Source organism: Muntiacus reevesi, chromosome 22 (assembly GCF_963930625.1).
Source record: "Muntiacus reevesi chromosome 22, mMunRee1.1, whole genome shotgun sequence".
Taxonomy (NCBI): Eukaryota; Metazoa; Chordata; class Mammalia; order Artiodactyla; family Cervidae; genus Muntiacus; species Muntiacus reevesi.
In genome coordinates this window covers 23044206-23063828 of record NC_089270.1, presented here as the reverse complement: position 1 = coordinate 23063828, position 19623 = coordinate 23044206, and the positions used below count along the sequence as shown (strand labels likewise).

The 19623-nt window shown below is 42.1% G+C and overlaps 1 protein-coding gene across 1 annotated transcript in view; it reads left to right on the top strand.

The window, feature by feature from the left end:
- Positions 1–19623, top strand: part of FRAS1 (Fraser extracellular matrix complex subunit 1) — a 506878-nt gene that overhangs the window by 280756 nt on the left and 206499 nt on the right. Inside the window, exons 19-20 of the mRNA XM_065913973.1 lie at positions 11167–11307; positions 14275–14418. Of these exons, the coding sequence (XP_065770045.1) occupies positions 11167–11307; positions 14275–14418 (285 nt within the window). The remainder of the gene's footprint in view (positions 1–11166; positions 11308–14274; positions 14419–19623) is intronic.

Genomic DNA, 19623 nt, shown 5'->3' with positions numbered 1-19623 from the left:
GCCCATCCCTTACTTTTTCATTCATCTTTCTCACTAACTTTCCATACCTCTGGGAGCTCTTCTGAGGCTAGATGAGTTCTTGAGAGTAAAGTTGGGTCGGGACCACCCTGTTCTCCAACTCCAGGGGTACCATTCTCACAGTAATTTATGAGATTGGTGCCTTCTGAAGTCATTTAGTGTCTGTGAAGCCTGTGTGGCTGAACATGCAGCTCAGGGTGGATGGATGGAAGGAAGGACCTGAGGCTTTTATCGCTAGGAGGCCTTGGCTCTCTCCTATGGGTGTTCCTAAGGTCAGGTCAGATTGCTCAGTTCAGTCTCAGATTCTCCTTCACTCTTGTTGAGGACTTATCTATTTTTCTTTAAGGGATTCAACTATTTTGAAGATTCAGCTTTTAGTTGCAGTCTCTGTAGAGTAGAACTGCTCGTAGGAATCTCTTGTCAATCTTGTTTAAAATGTGGACTCAGATTCAGTAGGTCTGGGGTGGGGTCTGAGCTTGCATGTTTATAACATGTTTCAGGGGAGGCTGATGCTCCTGGTCCACAGATCGTAGTTTGAATAAGCAAAGCCTCTAATTAAAGAGTTGTGTGAACTCAGTCATGTCCAACCCTTTGCAACCCCATGGACTGTATAGCCTGCCAGGTTTCTGTGTCCATGGAATTCTCTAGGCAAGAATACTGGAGTGGGTTGTCATTTTCTTATCCAGGGTACCTTTCCATCCCAGAGATTGATCCCAAGTCTCCTGCACTGCAGGCAGATTCTTTATCATCCAACTAACTAAAGAAGAATAAGTATATCACTTTATTGTATAACTGGTGTACTTCTAATGATCGCAGTTTTTGTAAATCCCAATTTTTATTTCTTTTCATTGCCTACATTTTGCATATTATTGAAACTTTGAAAAGTATAGACCAAAAATGTTAAAAATATCTAAATTATCAAGATTAACAAATGAAGACTTGGGATTAAAAAATTCTGAAAATGTTGAAAGCCGCCATCAAATTACTTTAAAAGAAAAGGTTTATTGTCAAAATGAGTCCAAGAAGACATGGAAAGTATGAATAAATCAAAAGTCATACATAAAATTAGAAAGGTTAACAAAGAACTTCTTCTAAAAGAGTGCTAGAGTTAGACAGTTTAATGTGTGAGTTATTAAAACCATCAAAAAACAATACAAAGAAATCTTATAATAATATAAAATCCTAGAGCAGACAAAAAGATAGAATATTTTAGAGTACACTATTTTTTCATCCAGCATAGCACAAATGCCAATGTTACAACGTAACCCAGAGAAAAACTACAAATTTTAGATAAAATATTAAAAAGTTATCACGTTGAATTCAGAACTATATATCAAATTGAATTCAGGTTACTTTAAGGACTTACAGATTAGCTTTTATTGAGATATCTATTAGGTGATTTATCATATCAAAACATCAAAGGAGAAAAAAATAATGATCACTTTAATTTGCTGAAAATCTGTCTTCATAGGTTCATGATCTATTCTTCACATAAGGAAAAACCTCTTAGTAAATTAGGAGGACTATATTAAAAAATACAGAATTAAGAAATAAAAATATTTAGCATATAAAAAATGAAATGTTTAGTATGCCCACGTATTACCTGAGATATTCTAAAATCTTTTTCATTGTTTATCTGAAGTTCAAATTTAACTAGATGTCCTTTATTTTATCTGTGATTCCTACCTGTAACCCTTCTATATTCAGATAACCTCTTAGTCTTTTGGTATAGATTCCTACAGTTATTTACATACATACATACATGTATCACTTTATAGTTTATGAAATTCCTTACAAGCAAAAATTTGATTGGAAATCCTGTGAATTTATATTTACTCCCATTTTCTAGATGAAGAAACTGAGACTTAGAAGGAACCAACTGAAGAATAATTCAGCATTGGGGAGATCCTGGGCATTCGGAATATTTCCTTCTTTCCAAGCCTAGAGCCCTTGTTCTTCTTTTTGTCCTAGAGCTTTACAATTTAATTTCAGGCCAGGCCACCTCACTTAATGATCCCATCCAGTCACTAAGTCAACGACTTGGTTGTGATGGAGCAATGGGGTATGAACTTGGTTGGGATGATTAACTCAGTCACGTAATTGGCCCAATTCTGTGGCAAATTGGGCTTCCCTTGTGGCTCAGCTGGTAAAGAATCTGCCTGCAATGCGGGAGACCTGGGGTCAATCCCTGGGTTGGGGAGATCTCCTGGAGAAGGGAAGGCTACCCACTCCAGTCTTCTGGCCTGGATAATTCCATGGACTGTATAGTCCATAGAGTTGCAAAGAGTCAGACACGACTGAGCGACTTTCACTTTCTGTGGCAAGTTAAGGATGGATTTTTTTAAAATTCCCATGCAGTTTAGTGAGAGGGCTCAAGATAATATAATTTTGAGGAAATTACTAGTTTTGTTTTAAAAATGAACTCCATAGTGCAATAACAAGTTTTGCCTACATATCTTCTCATGTATAATGTCTGTAGAAACATTGTGGTTCATAAAAGAAGGCAGACATAACAAACATCCCAGAGCCCCCTCCCATCCCCCATCACAAGCATTTCATTATAGGTAGAATTATCATAGAGCTTTGATCGGGGAGACATCCGGGAAATTTTAGTATCCAAACTTTTCCAAGCCTTCTTTGTCAGTCTTGGAGACAGTACTGCCTCCTTAGGCAGAACTTAAACCTGAGTGGGGCAAAACTGCACAAAATCAATACAGATTTGGCATCAATTTTTTTCCAGTTTTGTTGAAATGTAATGACATATAACATTGTTCAATTAAGGTGTACAACATATTAATTTAATATATGTTTATGTTGCAAAGTGATCATGATAGTAAGTTTAGTTCGACATCCTTCACTTCACAGAGCTGTAATTTTTTTTCCTGTGATGAAAACTATTATTTACTGTCTCAGTAACTTTCAAATATACATATAGTATTGTTAACTATAGGGCTTCCCAAGTGGTTCAGTGGTAAAGAATCTGCCTGCCCATGCAAGAGCCGAAGGAGACGTGGTTTCGATCCCTGGGTCGGGAAGATCCCCTGGAGGAGGAAATGGCAGCCCACTCCAGTATTTTTGCTCGGTTCATCAAAGAGTCAGACACGACTGAGCTTGCACACGCAGACCAGTTGTTAACTCTAGCACCACACTGTACATTAGATTCCCCAGAACTTGTTTATCTTATAACTGAAGTTTGTACCTTTTGACCACCTTCACTTATTTCCCCTCCTCGAATCTTAGTCAGCATCTGAATGCTGGGAGATTGGAGCCAAACCCTCTGGCAGCAACTTCTAAAATATCCAAGTGGGTCTTTTTCAGAGACTGTCTAGAAGGTGGTTGTTTTTTGGGGGGGTAGAGTCGCTGGTTAACAACTATTCCTGTGTTCGCTACAATTCCACCGAGCCCACGAACTCGAACCCTGCTGATCATCAGAGTCAGGCCATCAGTGGCCGTGTTCTCTGGGCCCCGGTCAAAAAACCAGGGCCCTAGACCTGTACACAGATACTTTCCAGGGAGACACAAGTGACTTGGAGCTAGGCGGAGGGAGAACATGAACATGCTGTCCTCCCACCTCCCAGGTCTCTGGAGAGGATGGCGGGCACTCAGCCTCTATATGTGGGTTAAAGTAGAGGCCTGACCCTCAGGCTGCAGCCTTTACTATATACACGGGTGTCTCTTTCCGGAAAAGACTGGGAGATGCGCCTTTCTGATGGATGCCTTCACAAGGAGCCCTGAGGGGACAAGTACCATGAATCCTAGCGAGCCCATGAAGAATTGTCTCTTTGGATACTCTGATCTCGTAGGTCTTCTGGATTCAAGCCCCGTTGGCTTTTGGAGCTAAAGGTTGGAGGACCATTTTTCAGGTGGAAGTCTTAAAGTTGGGTAGTAAATGTTAGGTTCAAGCCCTTCAATCCTTAGGGAGAAGCTAGGTCTCTGTGAGTCCCTCTTGATTATTGTATCAATATGTTGCTGTTCCAGGGGTAGGATTTATGGTAGGAGTGTGTCTCGGCATACTTACTGCCTCCCCCCCCCCCCTTTTTTTCTCATTCATTTAATGTGTAGGAGGTGCTCAGCTAGTTTCTGGACTTCTTTCATAGGGAATTGGCCCATGTGTAATTGGAGATTAGCGTGACCACCAGGAGTGAATTCAGGAGCCTCCTATGATGCCATCTTGAACCAAAATGCCAATTTCTTTTTTAAATAAGAAACTCACTGATGATTTTGGTTAATTAAATAACTTGCTTTAGATGAATGAGAAGGAGTAAAGCATATTGTGGTATTTTATCTATTTAGTTGTTCCTAAGATTCACCAAAGGCCTTAAGGCACAGAGCTTTAATTAAAGAAAATAAATGCGCAGGAGTCAGCCTGTTCTGCTTAAGAGTGTGTTGCTATTTATGAAGCTGGGATTCCCTTGAATTAATTGAATAAAATATGTGGCATTTATATTAAGTAACACTTTAATGTAGTCCCTAGAGTGCTGACATAAGCTGTACAAATGCATGCCTTTTGGAGATGTTCAGTCTTCTCTTTCCCCTTGCTTTTATAGCAGTGATGTGCTAGGCGTTGGGGATAGAGAGATGAAAAAAAATATAGACCATGCCTTAAGGAAAGAGTGATCAACTTAGGGAGACTGACACAGAAAAAATAACTGAAAAGACAAGATACATGTTGTAATGGCAATAGGCAGAAGATATAGAAAGAATGCAACAAAGGAGACTGACCATTTAGGGGAGAGGATATGACAAAAAATTTGCAGAAGGAAAACTACATTAGGCTGTTGAGAATTAATGGGAATTTACTAGGGAAGAACGTAAGAAAGGGTATTCTTTGCCCGGGAAACAGCAAGTGTAAAGTCATGGTGTGTTTGGAGAAGGACTGTGCATTTGGTTTTCCTGCAGGATAAAGTCCGAATGGTGGATTGTAGGGAAGTGATACTGGAGACATTGGGTTGGGTCATGTCATGAAGGGCTGCGTGTGCTGTGTATAGGAGTTGACACTGTTGGTTTTGGAGAACCATTAGAAGATTTTAAGTAGGGAAGTAGTTTGGTCAATTTGCATTTTATGGGGACCTCCCTGATGGTGGTGTGGCAGGTAAATGGGGAGACAATAAGTAGGGCTAGCTAGGAAGCTGCCACACTGACCCATATCAGGAGTGACATTGACGGTCTACATTAAGGGTCATGAGGATGATTAAACTGGGAAAGATTTGATGCAGATTTAAGAAGTAGAAATCAACCTATCTTGGCTGTGTTATGGTGAGAAAAAGTAGAAGTCCAGCTTTCTCATTGTGAGCGTCTTTGTGAATAGTGGGGTAAAGGCAAGCCAGGGAATACAGTAAGTCCCCTAGAAATGAACCATCAAAATTCAAGTTGCAAGCTGCCAAAGATGTGAACGTGTGTTTGCATGTCCAGTCCCACCCGTTAGTTCACGTGTCTGGCGTGCATGGTCACGTGTGTGCATCCTCCACTGGTGCTTATGCTCTTGTGTACTTTACCACACAGAACTGTATAGAGTGCAGCAGCTCAGGGTCTTTATTTCAAGCCCGGGATGTCCAGAAGCGAGCATCACAGCAGCAGTGAGGTAGCTGGTACTACGGTACTTTTCAAGGCAGGGTACTGCAAGATTAAAGATGTTCTCATTTTTTGCATTTTTACATGTATTATTTATGTGAGAAGTATTTTAAACCTATTACAGTACGGTACTCTATAATTGTGTTAGTTGCATACCTAGGCTAATATTTTGGACTTACGAACAAATTTGACTGATTAATGAATGCACGTTCAGAATTGAACTTGTTGGTATGAAGGGGGGTTATTTTACAAACAGACCAGGTAGAGGGTAGGATGTGGGGTTGGGGGTGGGTCATGAGTACAGTTTGGATGGGATGAAAGTGATGTGATCATTTACATTAAGTAGGTAAGGGTTAAGCTTGGATACTTAATGGATAATGGATAATGGGGAATGAAGAATATGTGGTAGCAATGAAACACCAAGTAGAGACATTTCCTAGTCAGGTAGATTTATGTGATTTGAGTTCAGGGTTAAAGTCAGAGCTTTCCACATAAATTTGGGACTCACCAGCCTGAGGCTGAAAAGAAAAGATCAAAGAGAAGGGAGACCTAGCGGCGTGCTGCCAGCATTTCCATCCACCTACCCCACCCACTCCTCTTCCTAGCTGCCCTTCCGTTCAGTCAGCGGAAACTTATTTCCTGAGAACTTGTGATGTGCCAGGGACAGGGAGTATGACAGGTACTGTGTGAATCACAGAGATGGATAAGATGTAAATTTTACTCTTAAAGGATTCCCAGGGGCTTGGGGAGGTAGGATAAATCACGTTTTACCATCTGATCCAGCAATTCCACTTCTGGGTGTATGCCCAAAATATTGAAAGTGGGATCTCAAAGAGGTATTTGTATACCCCTTTTTCATAACAGCGTAATTCACACTAGCTTAAAAGTGGAAGCAATTCAGCGTGCACCGATGAATGAATGGATTACCGAAATGTGGTAAATATGCATACATACAATGGAATATTATTCAGCCTGAAAAAGGAAGAAAATTCTGACCCATGTTTCCATGTTGATGAACCTTAACGACATTATGTTAAGTGAAGTAAACCATTCATGAAAATGAACTAAATTGCACTATGCCTTTTGTTCTTTAAAAAGAAAACAGAAAGAAAGAAGGAAAAGAAGAATGAGGGAGAGGGGGAGAGTGATTTTATTTGACTTGACTCATTTCAACTTCCATCCCTCATCATGGTGTTCCTACTGCATAACCTAGAAGATTTTGATATCTACATCATAATTCAAGAGACATCCACCTCAAAAATTGTTTTGACATGAAAGGCTAGGAAATTTTATATGATATGAAAATATTTATGCTGGCCCACTTCATATATTATTTAAAAGGAAAAAAGAAGTAGCAGTGTCCTTTGAAATTTAAACAGAAAATAGAATGAACAAAAAAATTGGTATGTTTTCATTGTTTTAGGTAAAATTTTTACTGGAGTCAGGTTGACTGGAATTTACAACCATCTGAGGACACTTTTAATGCCAAAACTTTTAGTGCTTAAGCAGCTCCGTTACGCTTTTCAGAAATATACTCAGCCATCAACTGGAAAACCACTCTCTAAAAAATGTAGTGGAGAAATTACTCACAGAACTTATTCTCAAATCTCTTCCATATATGCCCTATAATGGAGTTAGTCTTCCTTGAAGGATCTTAGACTTCAGACTGGAACTTTTGCTACAGAATCAACTTCCATTAAATGATAGACCCTCATAAAAGTCCCTGAAAGAGTGTAGACATTTCCAAAAGTGGCACAGAATTGGAGTTTCATGAGCTTGTTTTAAAGACACAGATGCCTATCGTTACAGAAATAGAATATTACAGAGGACAAAATACTTGGAGAGGATGGTAATCCAGCCTATCATTTTCCCTCAATGGCACAGGTTGACTCACTAGCTCATTATCTATTTCGTTCTTAAACATTTCCAATGAAGGCAGTTCTGAAGTCTGCCATGGGGATGTCCAGTGAGGCTTATTTCTAAAATCAAGTGGGAGCCAAAGGATTTTCTCCTGAAATTCTTGGCCCATCAACTCATTTGTCTTCATTGCTTTCTTTGTTGTTGTTGTTGTTCAGTCACTGAGTCGTGTCTGACTCTTTGTGACCCCATGGATTGAAGCACACTAGGCTTCCCTGTCCTTCACTGTCTCCCAAAGTTTGCTCAAACTCATGTCGGTTGAGTAGGTGATGCCATCCAACCATCTCATGCTTTGTTGCCCCCTTCTCCTGCTGCCCTCAATCTTTCCCTTTCCCAGCATCAGGGTCATTTCTAATGAGTCAGTTCTTCACATCAGGTGGCCAAAGTATTGGAGCTCAGCTTCAGCATCAGTCCTTCCAATAAATATTCAGGACTTATTTGCTTTAGGTTGGGCTGGTTGGATCTCCTTGCTACCTAAGGGACTCTCAGGAGTCTTCTCCAGCACCAGAGTTTGAAAGCATCATTTCTTTGGTGCTCAGCCTTCCTTATGGTTGCTTTCTTGTTTTATATAATTCAGTAACAATCTTTATTCACATCGAGCCAGTTTATCTCATTGATTTTGTGACCAAATGAAATGAAGTAAGTTGTCTGCTCATAATGCATTAATTCATCTCCTCCCAGTTTTCAATTCAACAACGATATGCTTTGATTTCCTATTTATTAAAGAGGTAGAACAGGAGGAGTCGGGGATATTTGCAATCTTGTAAGGTCTGATATGAACATATTGGTATTATCATAAATAAATTTAGGTATGTAGAAGTATGCTGCTTTCCCAATTATCTTAGAGGGCTTTGTATTGACAGTACAAGTTAGTTGTTTTTTGAAATACTGCCACCTGACTTTCTATCACATGTCATTTCATTTGTGTTAAACATGTCTTAAATAATGAGCTGATATGTACCTCTCTTTTATAATCATATTTGCTTACTTGTTCTGTTTTATTTTTTAAAGAGGAAATATTTTGTCAGTGATTCTGAAAATACTTGGGAAAAATTATTGTGACTTGTGCTATTAGAGCAGTTAACAAGGCAATCTAAAAATAAGGAAATAATTTTAAAACTTGGAGCTCTGGCTCTGTTTTTCATAAGGTAATAAATACTGTTGAATAGATATAAAGCTCTGCAGTGTAGCTAGGAATAATAATCAAAATACTTATCAACCAATAAGTAGGGTGTGGGCTTCCCTACTTCCCTACTGTGTTCAGACAGCAAAGAATCCACTTACAATGCAAGAGACCTGGGTTCGATCCCTGGGTTGGGAAGATCCCCCGGAAGAGGGCATGGTAACCCACTCCAGTATTCTTTCCTGGAGAATCCCCATGGACAGAGGAGTCTGGTGGGCTACAGAGTCTATGGGCTCACAAAGAGTCAGACACTACTGAGCGAATATGCACAGCACACACAAGATAGGGTGTGGGGTTTCCTAGGGGGCTCAGTGGTAAAGAACCCGCCTGCCAGTGCAGAAGATATAAGAGATGCTGGTTTGATCCCTGGGTTGGGAAGATCCCCTGGAAGAAGGCATGGCAACCCACTCCAGTACTCTTGCCTGGAGAATCTCATGAACAGCGGAGCCTGATGGGCTACTGTCCATTGGGTTGCAGAGTTGGACAGGACTGAAGTGACTTAGCATGCATGGCATGCAAGGTAAGGTGTACTGCCCAATCCAAACAGGTATGGCCTTAGCTCAGGTACAGGTGTTAAACCTTTAGGTGCTCAGTTATGGATGAAATACTAGACTGGAGCACCAGAAGGTTTAGGACAGCAGTCATCTACCAGCCATATATCATGAGTTTAATACTCCTACAAACCTGCTGGACAAGAACATCCTACTTTACAGCAGCCCAATCCGTACATCAAGGAATGAAATTCACATTTTTATTGGGGGTTGGTGGAAATGGAGACCTCAGTGGTAGAAAATCCCATATGCTTCTTTCAAGCTGCGGATCTCTTGAGTCTTCAGGAGGTTTGATTGAGGGGGCAGAGGAGGCAAAGAGGAGACTGAGGGTGGTATCCCTGCAGTCAGTGGATCTTGTCCCTGAAATGTCTGGGTCCTCCCACTCATTGTCTTACTCACCTCTGTTTCCCCAACACCTCGACCTACTTGCGGCTCAATAACAAAAGATGAATGAGTGATTGAGGGTGATTGACTGGCTGTTTCAAATTGTGGGCTTTATTATGATTCAGATATGATGAGGTCAGCATATCAGGAGATGATTGTCTTGGGAAAGAACCCTTACTCACAGTTCCCAAGAGGAAGGGCATGTCACATCGTGCAGGGGCCACAGAGGAAAGCCCCAGCATGGGGCAGGAGGCAGAAGGAGTGAGGGCAAAAGGTGGGCAAAAGCCGTTATTGTGGTTTCTGTGGGAAGAAATGAGTGAGGCATAGTAAATAATCCACATGGTGTCCACAACACCCCATTCAGTATGTATAGTTTATATTCTCATTTTTATACACGAGGAAGTGGGAGCCTTGAGAAATTGCATAACTTAGTCTAGGTTGCAGAGAATTGTGATGTGATGCTCTTATTCTCTCTGTTATACTCCATTTTCCATTTGTTTTATTCCACTTACTTGCTTGTGTGTCTGTTGATGCAGCTAGTTTGAGCAGTTGAAAATGTTGGACAGTCCTTCCTACCTGTATGTGTCCAGTCTCCATCAGAGCGTGGGCACCATAGAAACCTTTGTGGAGTCAATCAGTAAGGTCTCTATCACCTTTCTCTTTAATTTGAGCAGCCTGATCAGCAGCCCATTAATGGTACAGGAGCTTTCCTGATGGAAGGAGACCATTTTTATGGCTTTCTGTTCTTTATCTGACATCCTCTGAGACGGGGAACATGGGAATATAGAAATGGATGAGTCCACAAATGGTCATTTCTGTTTTTTGTGTCACTTATCGTTTTCTTAATCTGGGTTCCCTGATGGCTCAGTTGGTAAAGAATCTGCTTACAATACAGGAGACCAAGGTTCAATCCCTGGGTCAGGAAGAACCCTTGTAGAAGGGAATGGCAACCCACTCCAGTATTCTTGCCTGGAGAATTCCGTGGACAGAGGAGCCTGGCGGGCTACAGTCCATGGAGTCGTACAGAGTCGGACACGACTGAACAACTAACACTTTAATCTGGGTTCCACAGATGCTTGCTTTATAGGATACAGTCTGAAAGAAGTATGTGAGGTGTCTGCCCTGTCTTTGGGAAAGTTAAGTGAATGTATAAACTTATGCTGCTGCTAAGTCACTTCAGTCGTGTCCGACTCTGTACGACCCCATAGACGGCAGCCCACCAAGCTCTGCCATCCCTGGGATTCTCCAGGCAAGAATACTGGAGTGGGTTGCCATTTCCTTCTCCAGTACATGAAAGTGAAAAGTGAAAGTGAAGTCGCTCAACCGTGTTTGACTCTTAGCGACCCCATGGACTGCAGCCTACCAGGCTCCTCCGTCCATGGGATTTTCCAGGCAAGAGTACTGGAGTGTGGTGCCATTGCCTTCTCCGATAGAACTTATACCAATGGACTATTTCAGGAAAGTGAATGGGAAAGGCAGAGCTACTGTCCTTGTTGGCTGGTGGCTCTCCTGATTATCTCTTCTGCCTTTTCTTCCTTCCAGCTTGCCACCCATCCTGTTTTGGGTGTGCAGGGATGAGCCCACGTAACTGCACAGCCTGCTGGCCTTCCCACGTGCTGTTGGATGGGCAGTGTCTCTCCCAATGCCCAGATGGGTACTTCAACCAGGAAGGCAGTTGTACAGGTGAGTATGGCTGGGGCATATGCCCATCACACCCTATGCCCATATGTTGTCTTCATAATGCAACCTGACTCTGCATTTAGAAACCGTGTCACACCAGGGGACTAGACTTGGGCTGTGAGTCCTTCTGAGTGAGGAAAATAAGTGAAATTCTGTTCATCCAATAGGAAATGTGGATAATGTGAAAAATGAGAATCAGCTTGACCCTCTGCATATAGTGAGGGTTGATGGGGGCCATCGAGGAGATGAGCAGGCTCTCATGCATTTGTGGGAGAGCAGGCATTGGCCTTACTTTTGCAGTCCTCAGCTGCAGCTACCCTACCCCTGGCTACAGCCTAATAGAGCAAAAAGGGAAAGAGGTATTTATTTTCTTCCTTGACACATCAGCCCAATATGTTTTTAAGAGCACCTGTATATTTCAGTGACAGAGATTTTAAAAATTACTCGTTCAGATTAGTGAAGGGTTTTATTGGAATCGACAAAATACTAAAATTTAAGCACCTTATCGTAGCTCTGTGTTTTCTTGTCGCTAAAGAAAAAAAAAAAAGACAAACACATTCTATCATGATTATGGTTTTATTTCTAAAAATAGACTGCTGAGGCCGACTGATAGGGAAAAAGCCCATCGTTATAAAATTGTTTGATTTGTGTCTCTGGCATTGGAAAACACGTAGTAAATGTGTAAAATATTTTTGAAATAAATTAAAACTTGTCAGATTCATCAAGCCTCAAACTCCAAAGAGGAAATTTAATGTGAATACAGATTTAGATGATTGAAGATCAATATTGTTTCTTCTGGAATTTTCTTCTACAAGTAGCTTTTTAATCTCTGTAGGCCCCTGATGGGTTGTTTTACTTGAAACACTCTATTAAGCTCAGTGGGGAGCATTCTTGGTTTCTTTGTCACTGGGGTTGTCCTTGAAAACTGTGGTCTTCCCTTCTGTGCCCTCACCCTTGCCCAGTTGGTTTTATCTGTGGAAAATTGTTGTGTGGGAGGAAAGTCTGAGAAGCTGTAACTCTTCTCTGCCCATGTCCCTGCCTGCCTGAGACCAGCAGATGGAAGGTACTTTCATAGGGAAGAATAAAAAATCCAGCTACAGGTTGAATCTGTTTCTTTTGCTTTCTGTTGCTTTCCTAAACTGAAAGGATACTATCTGTACATAATGCCGTACCTCGGGGGAACCCAGCCCCTCTGCCTGAATGTGAAACCAAAATGCTGTTGTCCAGAGAGACCTTCTGACCCTGTTCACCTATGTATGGCTGCAAGAAAGAGGAAATTAACACATCCCCTCCCTGAGGCTGGTCATTCCAGGGGGTATTTGCAAGATTAATGGCCTTTATACTTTACTTCCTCACCTCCTCCTCCTCCTCTGTGTTCTGTAAAGTAACCTGGCATCCAGACCGTGATAAGATGGTTATTTTGAGACACTAGTCTGCCATCTTCTTGGTCTGCCAGCTTTCCAAATAAAGTTGTTATTCCTTGCCTCAACACTTTGTCTACTGATTTATTGGTCTGTCGTGGGGCGAGCAGAGGGGACTTGGACTCAGTAACAGTATCACAAGCAGCAGGGCTCCAAGGTCACTGGAAATATCCTGGCAGGGAGGGGGCATTGAGCGGTAGAGATCATCCTGAGAGTGCTAGTATCTTTTGGATGGACATTTACAAAGCCTCAGGAATGTAGAACTGGTGGTAGTTAGTGCTAGCCTTCTAATCAGCAGCTTGCTCGCTTGCTTTTTTTTTTTTTTTTTCCTGTAACTTCTTATTTTCTCTTGGCCTTCTGCCAGACAAAGTTGACTTTACTGGAAATCTGTGCCTTTCCTTCCCACCAGCTCTGAACCATAAGAGAATTCTTTGTCATTAGTTCCAGCAAGCACTACCCAGCTCTGGTCCTTCACCTCCCCTCCTCTTAGAATCATACAGGCTTAGACTTCCTCATCCTTGGCAGAGAAACCCTTCAATCTCCTTCCACGCACACTTGCTCCCGCTGCCCATCTTGGCAACACAAGAGCAGTTGCAGCTGCAACTTTCTTTTCTTCTTTGCCATCCTTATCTTTATTGCCTGCACCTACTGGGAGTCACTGCTCTTTTTCAGTATAGTACCTCTCAGTAATTTGGTGGTTTTTCTGGGGAAAACATAGCTTTGACAGTTTTGTCTAAAGAATTGAACTTCAAACATGGCTCATGATAACCTCCAGAAAGAGGCCTTTTTCGGCTCTTTGTATTTTAATTAAGTGTTGCTGCTAAAACAGGCACTCAAGTTGTGGCCTGGAGCGAGAGCAGAGTTGGCATCTGATTGTGAGAAGTTTTCACTTCCCCTGCTATGGATAGTTCCACCTGTGCCTGCTGGGGATTTCTGAGAAGCAAAATGTCTCCCTCTTCTCCATGGAGCTCTTTGAATTTTAGAGAGGGAGAGTCTTACCACTTGTTTTTCTGCTTTTTGACTTTGATCTGAGCTTCATGACTTATATAGATGGGAATGGTCATACTGAGCAACCAGTTCCTCTCATTTTATTTTCTAAAAAGTTTTAAAGTATTTATTTACTTATTTAGCTACACTGGGTCTTAGTTGAGGCATGCAAGATCTTTAATCTTCTTCTTGGCATGTGGGATCTTTTTAGTTACAGCCTGTGAACTCTTAGTCCTGGCATATGGGATCTAATTCCCTGACTGGGGATTGAACCTGGGCTCTTAGCTTAGCTATTGGACCTGGGACCACCAGGGAAGTCCTAATTTCTCTCATTTTAATGTTTCTAGATTTCATGTTTTGTTCATGGGCAACATTTTTGCACTAGAAATGCTGTCGTTTGGTTAATGCCAAAGGGTGTGCCAGGCTTGCTCAGGCATCTTCTTCGAAAGATGATTAGCGTTTGAAGTCTGTTCTTAGTGTAATTGGTGGAGTACACTAAATACTTCATGTGTGTACATGCTGAGCTGCTAGCTTCAATCCTGATTCTTGTTTTTCCTTCCAGAGTGCCACCCCACCTGCAGGCAGTGCCATGGCCCGTTGGAGTCTGACTGCATCTCCTGCCACCCTCACATTCCTCTGACTGCTGGGAGCTGCAGGGCCAGCTGTAAAGAGGAGCAGTTCCTCAACCTCGTGGGCTACTGTGCTGGTGAGTGAGTCCCCTTCACAGGCTCAGAAATCCCTAGCCAAAGGCTGGAGCTCTTCATGCCAGGCCCCAGAAGGCTCTTGTATTTGTCCTTTGTCATCAGATTAAGAGCTCTCTTTTAGGAGATGTTTGTCTCATGTCCAAAAATTCACTTCACTGCTTTCTATCTGACATTTAGTAAATATCTGTGGATTCAATTGGAATCTTCTAATGATACTCTTGCAGTTCCTGAAAAAAAAAATATTAGAAACCCCATATTAATGAAAACTGAAGTCATGGTAATAATTGCTTACATGCATGCAGTGCACTTTAGCTTCAGACGGCAAGAGGTAGGTTCAAGATAGTCACTGCCCTCTGAAAACTATTGTCCTCTTGTCTGTGTTATCTCCTGCTGTGAAGAACCTTTGTCATCAGCCCTGAGCGCACACAACGACAACCAGGCACAGAAGTGCAGGGAGATTAACCTAGAAGCAAATCAGTTGCTTCAGGAAATGGGATTTTTTTTTCCTCCTCAGTTTAGTACTCAGATCTTAAAATGAAGTAAATTAGAAAACCAAAAGAGAAAAAAAAACAGCAGCAATAACAGCAACAGCTTTACTGGGACTTCCCTGGTGGCCCAGTGGTTAAGAGTCTGTGCACTCAATACAGTGGACACAGGTTCAATCCCTGATCAGGGAACTAAGATCCCACATGATGCACAGGTATGGCCACAAATTTTGTTTAAAAAGCACCTTACTGGAAAGAAACCTGGAATTTGGATAATGATGAAGTAGCCATGCAGTGTTTGTGTTCATCCATCCATCCCTACAATAAATATCTTTGAGTGTCTAACAGTGGTCAGATGCTCAGAATATCAAAAAAAAAAGTTTCATAAGACGATGATTGTGCCCTCAAAGAGTTTAAGTCTGAAGAATGGAATTTACAGACTAGTGGGTTATTTTATATTTCTTGACCCACTTCTCCAAGTTGCATGAGAAAGTTGAAGAGATTTGCCTACAGCAGCTGTTGTCACACTCTGAAGGGCTTGAGTAGGAAGAATCCTGGGATCCAGTGGGCAAGAGGGGAAGCTGAAAAATCTGGTTAGACACACCCCGGAGGGGCTGACCTGGCCGTAGGCTTGTTCCCAGGCAGGGAGGGAGTGTGGCCAGTTGTCTGCATCAGAGTATCGAAGTGACCCGTTCAACACAGTGAGTAAACGATAATAGTGCTTCATGTGTGGCTGGGGCGCCACAGTCCTGGGTGATTTCTTTCTTTTTGCACATGACCTTGGCTCAGACAGTAAAGAATCTGCCTGCAGTGTAGGAGAGCCGGGTTCAATCCCTGGGTCAGGAAGATTCCCTGGAGAAGGAAATGGCAACCCATTCCAGTGTTCTCATCTGGGAAAATCCCATGGGCAGAGAAACCTGGCAGCTACAGTCCATGGGGTCACAGAGAGTCAGACAGAACTGAGCGACTAATACTGAGCTAAAGACTAGACATTAGAAGGAATTCCCTGGTGGTCCAATGGTTAGGACTCCACACTGTCATTGCTGGAGGCCTGTATTTGATCCTCAATCGGGGAACTAAGAAACCACAAGCCATGTAGTACCACCAGAAAAAAATAATGAGTGAAAAAGTGACTCAACGTGAGAGTCCAAGATCTATACCCTAGGGAGACAGAACTCTTGAAAGCAGCCAAGACCTGCTAGGATTCAGAGCAAAACCTGATTATAGAGACTGCAAACATTTTAGGAACAATGGAAAGTAGAAGCCCAGAGAGTCCAGGCTTCAGACAGATGTGATAGCCCACAACTAGAGGGGCTTCCCTGATGACTCAGACAGTAAAGAGTCTGCCTGCAATGCCAGAAACTTAGGTTTAGTCCCTGGGTTGGAAGATCCCCTGGAGATGAGCATGGCAACCCGCCGCAGTATTCCTGCCTGGAGAATTCCAAGGACAGAGGAGCCTGGGGCTGATTTCTATGTTAGGATACAGAGGAGCAGCTCCCAAGATGTTCCTGACATGGTTAAAGCACATTAGTGGATGTTTGTTGAGAATAACCTGAGCTCAGGGTGCTGAGTTGCTGTTTCGGGGGTCTCAGAGATCTTGCAGGCTACTTAAGGAGATGACAGAAGTACAGTTAACAGACAGTACAAGGCAATTTATGGATCATAACCTCTTTAGGCAGTATGGGTGGTAGGAGTTCAGAGGAGGGAGAAATAAAAGATATGGACAGGTGGGGCCCCAAATTCTTCCTGAAGAATAGCTAGGATTCTGTTAGACAGAGGGAAATGGGGTGGGCATTCCAGGTGTGTTTCTACCGGGAAACAGACACAGGGGTAGAACATGTGGGCCATTCGTGGCCAGTGAGAGTGATCCAACCTGGCTGAAGGGCCTGGTTTGAATTACGACATATTAGGTGAAATGACTGGAAAATGTAAGTTGGAGCCAGGGTATACAGAACGCAGAGTTCTAGGCTGAAAAATTTGGACTGACTCCTGTGAGCAATAGAACTATGAGAGTTTTAGAGGGAGCTGTTGACAGCTAAGACTGTGTTAACAGGCAGGAAGGCTGCAGGCTGTGTGGAAGATGGATTGGAAGTTGCAAAGATGATAGTCAGAGTTGTTAGAAGGTTGACCCTTCATAATGGCTTTTCTAGTTTCAAACTATTCTGAGTGTGGAACCTATACACTTTATGCTGGGGCCATTTTATAAATAAATGTTTATATAAGGAAATTGGAAAATTTTAATTTTTAATCAACTCAGTTCTCTCCAATGTCCAGAGGCCTCTTTGAAGGTAAATTAGGTGATTAGGAATTGCATTAACTTTTTAAGGCTTATATGGGATCAGTGGAATAAAGAATCATTGAAGTAGGCCAAATGACCCTAGAAGTTCCCAGCCGTAGAATATCAGGTTCCATTAATGTAAGCTGAAAGGAACATACCTCTTCTGTCCTGAGATTAGGTGAAAGCTTTAAATAAGGTAACCCATTGTTTGGTACTTGGAAATCTTTTGTTGAGTGAGAATGCACTCGTGCATGCTAAGTCGCTTAAGTCTTATCCAACTCTTTGCAACTCTATGGATCGTAGCTCTGTCCATAGGATTCTCCAGGCAGGAATACTGGAGTGGTTTGCTATTCCCTCCTCCAGGGGATCTTCCCAACTGAGGGATCGAACCCATGTTTCTTATGTCTGCCTGCATTGGCAGGTGGTTCTTTACCACTAGCGCCACCTGAGAAGCCCTGAGTTGAGAGTAGCTTATCAATATTTATCACAGAAAAATATGACCAGTAATTTCAGTTGTTGACCTTTTAGAGAAGTGCACTGACCCCAAGGTTTATTTTTTAATGAATATATGCCCTTTCCAAATACCTCCCAATTCTCTCTATAATATTCTAATGGATTTATTCATGTATGGCTTCATCAAACATTTATTACCCACATGCTCCTTACCAGGCACTGTGCTAGGCTCTGGGGAGGCCCAGATGAATAAAATATAGTATTTGCATTCCAGACACACACTGTGTAGTGAAGAAAGGAGATGTTTGTTGAATATGGTGTTACTGTGACTATATGAGCTGAGGGACAGCACCCTATCCCAGGCTGGAATGTGAGTGTGTGTGTGCACTCATGTGTATGTGTGCGTGCATGTGTGTAGTGAGTGGTGAAGGCCTTCTGGAACAAGTCATAACTGAGATGATTTGGAAACATGAGTAAGAATTAGAGAGCTTTGGAGATTTGGAGAGGACAGCATTCCAGAAAACAAGTCAAAGAATAGTTTCTATTCAGGCATCAACAGAGAGTTCAGTAGAATGCCAGGTCCCTCCAGTTGCTGGGCCCTGAAGCAGAAGGAAGCAGGCCAGGTCACGAGGCCTTTGTGGGTTCTGTTTGAGGAGAAGAGGCCTTGTTATCAAGGCTGTGATAGGTTTTTAAGGAAGGAAGCGTTTTAATTACATTTATGTAAAGAGAAAGATCTGCAGAAGGTTGCGTAGAAGAAGATGGGGGCAGAATGTCCTTTGGGAGGGAGTTGTAGGAATCTAGGTGAGAGATCAATCCCTTTGATGAGAAAGATCCTGAGGGGATAAAGAGCAGGGCACAGCTTCAGTAAGCATTAATCATATATTAGGTCGACCCATCTGAGATTGCTGTTTTGTGGGCAAAAAAAAAAAGGTCAAATAGTGGCAGTTTCATATGGTTCAACCTAATAGAAACAGCAGAAGTTGGTGATCTCCTAGACCTGAGGCTAAAGGAGAGTGAATTTGGGGGATGATTTCTAGGATTCTGATCTAGTCATAGTCAGTTCAGGGACTAAGAGAACCATTTGTGAAGGACCAGAATAGGAAGATGATATATTTGACCTTGGGCAGGTGGGACAGTTGGACTATCTGGGGTAGCTTTCCAGGGTGAAGGTCTCATTGAGCCATAAACTCATCTGCAATCTTCATTTCACCCTGAGCCTAAAGTCCTGGAACTCCTTTTTTAGCTCAAGTGTTACTTCAGTCACGTCATAAGTTAAACTCCTGGAATATTTCAGTGACTTTTATCTAAATGCTGGAAGGTGTTAGGAGGAGCCCTGGTGATAGCAGAGCAGAAGATAATCCACCCATGTGGTGCTCTCAATAAAGTGTATTTCCAAAGTCCTTGGGAAAATCTAACACAGTGGAAGCCCTGAAGCACCCTCTCTTTCCCCTCTGTCTCATGTGAACTTTAGAGGTTGGTAGGATTTACTCACAGGATTTACTCTCTCTCAGCTGTACCTAACCTAAGATCATCATCAGAGACCTCTTAATTACCCTTAGCTGTTTAAGAAAGAAAATTACATCTAATTTATCACACAGACAAGAGTAAGCACATCCTGGGAACAGGTCCAATAACCTCAATGTGTTATCACATATGGAGATGTCATATGTGTGAGGTTTTTTTTCCCTCCAAGTCTATCAAAGCAAATACACAGTTTGTGAGATTTGGGGCCAGAGCTGAAGGCTTTCAACAAAGACAAATGAGCTGGGATGAGAGGTAAGAGTGGATAAGATTGCAGCTGACATGGTGAGTTATTATGGAAAACCAGTTGTTTTCCTCCATAGAGTTTTGTTTTTTATACTTTGCTCACATGTCAACAATGTTACCCTCAAATTTCAAAACCTGGGGTGCTCCTTCTTTTTGTCTTTCTCAGCTAAAACCTTTCTCTTTTTTCATAGAAAAGGGTGAGAAGTAAAAAGAAGACATGAAGA